The 6,904-nt window shown below is 37.8% G+C and overlaps 1 protein-coding gene across 1 annotated transcript; it reads right to left on the bottom strand.

The window, feature by feature from the left end:
• Positions 1-419: 419 nt before the first annotated feature.
• LOC119586804 (cuticle protein 7-like) lies at positions 420-1,713 on the bottom strand. Its single transcript, XM_037935530.1, has 3 exons — positions 1,672-1,713; positions 934-1,020; positions 420-827 (listed from the first exon to the last, which is right to left on the bottom strand). Exons 1-3 carry the CDS (start codon positions 1,711-1,713, stop codon positions 480-482), a joined length of 477 nt encoding a protein of 158 aa, XP_037791458.1. The 3' UTR covers positions 420-479.
• Positions 1,714-6,904: the final 5,191 nt, after the last annotated feature.

The following is a 6,904-nucleotide window of genomic DNA, read 5'->3' as shown; positions in this document are numbered from 1 at the left end:
ATGGATTCAATATGGGAATCATCAAGTTCTCATTCGTACGTACAGATGTTTCTGCAATGATGAATTTTACATTTTTTCTCTTTTGCTTTCACTTAGAAGCCTCTAGTTCCAGATAGCAGCAGTTTATATATATAAAATTTCAGAAATTTTAAAATATTTTTGTTTGCACACTATTTCTCTATTTCTAAATGATCAGCTTCCTGTATTTGCAGCACAATTGGCAGTTCATAAAATCGCCTGTTACTCATACCCAAACTCACTCATACAGGGTAATGTGGGTGGCTGATTATAACTTCACAAATGTAAATATTTGAAATCACGTGTTATTTAGATTTTATATATATATATATATATATATATATATATATATATATATATATATAAAACAATCTTTTAGGATAGGTAATACAAATGAATGGTAATAGAATTTTCGTTTAATTAATAAATAGTCATCAAATGTATATTCAAGTTTGCTTCACTTAAGCATAGGCAGGAGCAGGATTGTAAGCAGGGGCGGGCGTGTAAGCAGGGGCGGGCTTGTAAGCAGGGGCGGGCTTGTAAGCAGGGGTGGGCTTGTAAGCAGGGGCGGGCTTGTAGGCAGGAACAGGCTTGTACTCGGGGTACTGAGCTTCACCCTCGTAGCTGACCTCAGCAACGTAGCCAGAGTCGCCGTTGACAGTGTAGGCGACCTTCTGCAGACGACCGTCGGGAAGGAGAACGTAGTAAGAACCCTGAGTATCGTAACCGTCGCGAGCTTCCTGGTGACCGAAGTCGTTTCCGGAGTAGTCGTCCTTCACGGCATAATTGAAGTCATACTTGGGAGGACTCTAAAGAAAAGTGAAATTAATATGTATCAAATATGAACTTTGGTAACAATTTGTATCTTGATGAAATATATGTATAAAATTATCGGTATAGGAATGTTCTTCTTACGTCGTAGGTTTCAGGAGGAGTATATCCGTAGGAAGGCTGTGAAGGAACAGCCAAAGTTACGGCCACAAGGGCGAGAGCGAGGACGGTCTGAAATTAGGCACAAACTTTAAAGTTTTGAAAATAATTACTAATGTAATATAGTACATGCACCCACACACATGCATACATGTGTGTGTATGTGTCAACTAATATATTTGACTTTGGGCGGTATGTAACCCAGCTTTATATATGTGATGTTACTGAAATGTGTATGCCAATGTTATTCTATTTATCTGTTGTTACTACATGCCTTGTATAATCTTATGTATTGTCACATGCCTATATTCCCATACACACATACATATAAGTATGGCCATTGCTTTACCTGTTTATTTGTCTCTCGTTGCCACACTAGACATTCCTATGTTGTATTGTCTATCCCCTTCCACAAGAGCTATGCATTGTTGTAACACTACCTTTCATCACCATTGATTGTCATATGTTAAGCACGTGATCTATGCCCATCTTTAGACCACTGTAGGAGATGACAGGCAGACTCCCTGCGGTGAGCCAAGGAGCAATACCTCACTCCTTGGCACAGCCGTACTCCATCATTACTATACAAATAAAGGAGTCAAGACATCTTGGTCGTCTACCTTACACCCTAAGCTCGCCACCTACCCTACTCTTGTAGGGCCCATCATTCTGGCTCTTACACGGTAAACATTATGGATTATGAAAGGATAAGGGATTTCTCACCTTAGTGAACATGATGGTGAAGGTACTCAGAACATCGAGCATTGGCTTTTATACTCGTGTCAGAAAAAACCGCCCTCACGCCCCTCCCTTTCACCTCCTCTAACCAACCTTTACCTTGGCAGGGAAAGACGTAAGTACTTTCTTGTTCGAAATGAGAATGAAGTCTTTGTCAAATCTATCTAATCCGATGGTGTTTGATTATCACCTTATTTTCAGGATTCTTTCTCTCTCTCTCACACACACACAGATACATGTGTGTAAATGTAAAAATGAAGATATATAAAGATAATCTGTGAGAGATAGACGCAGCGTGTTATTAAGGTGATTATTCTTGTTTATTGTAGTTTCCTTTTCTTTACAGTTAGAAATGACACAGCAAACTAATATTGTCTCCATAGCATACCATATAAGGTGTTAATATCAGACTGTGACAAGCAGCGCAGTGGCCTTTCATGGGGCTAAATACTATTATATTGGATCAGTCATAGACCATCATAGATTCGATGCTTAGATTTCGCAAACAATCTGCATTCTATGGAGGCTCAATACCAGAAGTGTATCAGTGACATTTTCTTTAGCTGGCCAAAAGCAGAACACAATAAAATGCATGACCTTAAATGAAGACCAGCTTCTGATGACCACTAGTAACCTGATGTAACAATATGTATAGTCGCAATCATATAAACATCTATATTCCAGATTTGACGCCATATTGGGCATTGAAAACATGCAGAATTTTTTAAGCCTATCTTTTCACAAAACCTTATGATTATTCTCCCTCTTGTAGTAGTCCTTCTTTTATTTTTCGTTCCTAAATCTGCTTGCAGGTTAATAATCACAAAGGTTCTGTGCAAATGTCATGTAACGTTGGATATTCAGGGTTAAAATACAAAAGAATATTACGAGTTTTGAACCATCAAAAGAATGATTTCCTCCTCCCGTGCGATGTCTTATCTCTTAACACAAATTACAGTTGCAGCAAAATATTATGGCTTCATAATGTTAATCATACGTTTATTTGATTTAAACTGCATTGCCTGAATGAAGCGATTCTGGTCTCGCTGAATATTGCTAGATCCAAAATTGATAAGAGTAATTGTGTTACTTGAGAAGCATGGGCATATTTCCAACTACAAAATATCTTAAATGAGATGATTCTACCTTACATACTTTCATTATTGTTGTCATGGCCAGTACTTATGAAGAGAATTCGCGACAATGACTTACCAATGACACATCAGTGTATGGGGATCGGGTGGTTAAGATACCAAAATGATAATAATGATGATACTACAAATGAAATTTCGTATAGCTGATGTGTGCCGGACAGAGCCAAACGGCAAAACACATGTGGAGACGAACTTGCCGGGAAAAGGTCGTTTAGGACCGTACGCAACTCAAATTCATGGTTGTTTATTCGTGTGCACATCTCTTTATGTTCGTACCTGTACGCACAGATGTTTCTGCAATGATGAGTTTTACATTTTTTCGGTTTTCCTTTCACTAAGAAGCCTCTTTTCACAGATAGCAGCAACTTATATGTTTAAGATTTCGATAGACATTTTAAACTGTTTGTCTGCACACTATTTCACTATTTCTAATGATGAGCTCCCTGTATTTGCAATGTAATTTTCAGTTTATAAAATCGCCCATTCCTCATGCCTAAATTCACTTACTTATACGGGGCGATGAAGGAAGCTGATTATAACTTCACAATTGCAATGATTTGAAATGACGTGTTTAGATCACACACAGACACATACACACACATATATATGTAAATATATAACCTTGCAATCTATCAGGATAGGTAATAACAACGAATTGTGTTGAATTTTCGTTTAATTAATAAATAGTCTTCAAATGTATATTCAAGTTTTATTTAAGCATAGGCAGGGGGTACCGAGCTTCACAATCGTACCGTAGTGTGTGTGTGCGTGTATGTGTGTGTGTGTGTGTGTGTGTGTGTGTGTGTGTGTGTGTGTGTGCGTGCGTGCGTGTGTGTGCGCGTACACACACATGTATATATATGTAGATATGTATATACAACACACACACACGCGCGCGCACACACACACACACACACAGACACACACACACACACACATACACGCACACACACACTACGGTACGGTATTTTACTCCAGAAGAATAGGTTCAACCGTGTCGTAAAGGCTTATTAGTATCTTCCCGAGTAAATTATTCCCCCTTCTCCTCCCGCTAACATAAACCTGACCAATAGGTGCTAGAAATGTCGGCTGTTGTTCCTCCTAAACATGAATTACCTGCTCAAGAAGAATGCAATGACGTGAAGAGTATCCTTGCATATTGCTTTTACAAAGGACATGTTACATAGGTTCAACCATGCTATGAGGATATATGAATTGCGTCCCGACTAAATTACCCCCCTCTTAACACGATACACCTCAATTAGGAGAGGATTTTTTCCTACTGGGGAATAATAAGGTCTGCTGCTGATAGTAATATGTAAATATGTAAATAGATAAACTAATTAATAAGTTCATATTCTGGTAATTGCGTAAACACATACACATCTCATTTACACTTCTGAGAATGGTACTTCCATAGAATGCATGTACATACCTACACTTATATACACTCTCAGGCACATAAGAGCACGAATACTGCCCACTCATAACACCTTTTGAGACAAAAATATGACCTACCCTGGCACTATTTTCTGAATGGCTTACCATGTTCTAGGAAATCTCTTTATACATGTACATCTTCACCCGTGTTCGTAGTCGTTCCTTCTGTTAAGGATGATTAAATGTCATGTAGAATCTAAACATCTAACCCTAATCCGTGCCCAATACCCAACGTGTAATAATTAGATCTGTCTATCATTTGTATAATGGTTCTTTGCAAAGGTGTCCATTTCCGAATCTGAAATGCATGGTTTTGTATTTTGTTTCGACATCCTTGAATTCTACTATGACATGGTTATATGCAGTTTATACATATATTCACGGATTTATAAACATACATGTAAGCACTTGTACGATCACTAGTGTCATTTAAATATTTGTGCAATATGCATTGTTTGCACACACACACACACACATGCACACATATATATACACACACGCATATCTATGTGTGTGTACATATATAGACGTATACATACATACATATATATATGTATATATGCACACACACACACACACACACAGACACACACACAAAAATATATGTACATTTATATGTATGCTCATATGACGGGGAGGATTGACAGGTGATACCGTAGAATTACTATTTAATAAATATGAATTTATTCAATGATTACAAACATTTAGACATAAGTAGGTTCGGGTTTATTGGTAGGGGCAGAGTTGTATGCAGGAGCAGGATGGTACTCGGTATACTGCGCCTCACTCTCGTAGCTGATTTCAGCCATGTAGCCAGAGTCGCCGTTGGCAGTGTAGGTGACTCTCTGTAGACGACCGTCGGGAAGGAGGACGAAGTAGGAAACCTGAGTGCTGTATTCGTCGCAGGCTTCTTGGTGGCCGAAATCTTTTCCAGAGTAATCATCCTTGACAGCATAGCTGAAGTAAGCCTTTACTTACATCATAGGATGCCGGAGGAGAGTAATCGTAAGAAGGCGACGGCGGTCTGAAATAGGGAAAAATATTAAATATACAGCGGATACAGTATTTTATCTATGTATATATACATACATAATGTATAACATTATACATACAAATACATACATATATACACACACACCTGTGTGTGAACATATGCATACGCTTATATAATGTTCTCACGTGGACTCGATTCCTACCTTGAAAAACATGTTGAAAATAGACAGATCGACTGAGATGCAATACCACAGGGTAGGTATACCGAAAAAAACAAACAAACAAACAAAAAAGAAAACAATGAAAATATAGATAGTAAAAAAAGGAAGAATTGGTAAGTTAAGAACAACCCCTCAGTCCTCGGGAGGAATTGCAGTCAGGTCTTTCTATCTGCACTCCATGGATTTCCCCTTTCGGTGATTTAAATGATGGTGTCAAGTCATATCTAGTATTTCTGCTCTTAAGTTGCATTATTATTGATTCATTGGTACAATTACCAAGTGAGAAACAGAAATTCGTTGGAAAGTATATATATGCTGTCTTTCCCGGTACCCAAAACCTGTCTTGTGATCAGAAATGAGACACCGCTCAGCCCCGCCCAATCCTGTGGGAATGGCCGCGGTTGACGCCTACCTGTTTTACTCCAATTGTTCTTTTTTTATCAATTATATCCTAGATGGCTTTTGATACTTTATGGTGGGTTGCGCTTTGTTGTAGATATCCAGTGCATATAAGAATATACATAAAAAGGTGGTAGAAAGCAAATGGCAACTAAACAAATGTTTACCACCTACTTAAATTCCTGTCGCGTTAGCCGATTTGCACACACACACACCACACACACACACACACACACACACACACACACACACACACACACACACACGCACGCACACAAACACACATACACATACACAAACACATGCACACGCACACACAATTATGGATAAATGAAAATAACAAATGATTTTTTTCCATATGTCAGATATGACATCCACTAATTCGAGATTGCACCAGCTAAGGAAAGAGTCATTTAGACTCTTGAAAGAACTAAGTACACATTAAGGTGAGTATTTATATATATAGCAGTGATATATCATGATATTAGGGTAAGTATATCTTGCTGAATAGCCGAGGTTATGGGATTACATAACTAAGTACAATGTGCTCCCAAATAAGAAAAGTGGAAAAAAAAGTATTGCTTATAAGAATAGCCATGTCACAGGCAGAGTGATGCACGAATATTGACAAATTCGCAAATTTCTTGTTTGTTGCTCTTGCTATAATATATCTAATTCATCTATTGAATATATATTGAATATAGCTGATTTATGTATCTATGAAGCTGATTTATCTATTGACTGAATAAACAGTCTTTAAGATATAAAGAAAGCTTGATTTTCTAATGTTTTTCTACTTCCCACAGAGCAAATAAAAACGACCCACTGAATTTATTGAGTAGCTTTGTCTTGTTGGGTATAGTTGATGAAGACAGGCAGTTCTGCAATAAGCTTATTTGGCATCAAGAAGCATGTCAAATAGTTTGATTCAGTCCCGAATATATTAGATTTCACACACACATACACTACCTTCAACTTCCTATTCTGAAGGATAAAATATAGAAACGACTG

The sequence above is a fragment of the Penaeus monodon genome, chromosome 3 (genome assembly GCF_015228065.2).
Source record: "Penaeus monodon isolate SGIC_2016 chromosome 3, NSTDA_Pmon_1, whole genome shotgun sequence".
Taxonomy (NCBI): Eukaryota; Metazoa; Arthropoda; class Malacostraca; order Decapoda; family Penaeidae; genus Penaeus; species Penaeus monodon.
The sequence above is the reverse complement of the archived record's forward strand: the minus strand, read 5'-3'. Positions and strand labels throughout refer to the sequence as shown.

What these genes read in the sequence shown, in the direction of transcription:
- LOC119586804 (XM_037935530.1), bottom strand. Translation starts at nt 1,713, where the DNA reads ATGCTCGATGTTCTGAGTACCTTCACCATCATGTTCACTAAG. An exon ending in TCACCATCATGTTCACTAAG is followed by an intron (nt 1,021 to 1,671) that starts GTGAGAAATCCC and finishes GCCTAATTTCAG; the next exon opens with ACCGTCCTCGCTCTCGCCCT. An exon ending in CTCCTCCTGAAACCTACGAC is followed by an intron (nt 828 to 933) that starts GTAAGAAGAACA and finishes ACTTTTCTTTAG; the next exon opens with AGTCCTCCCAAGTATGACTT.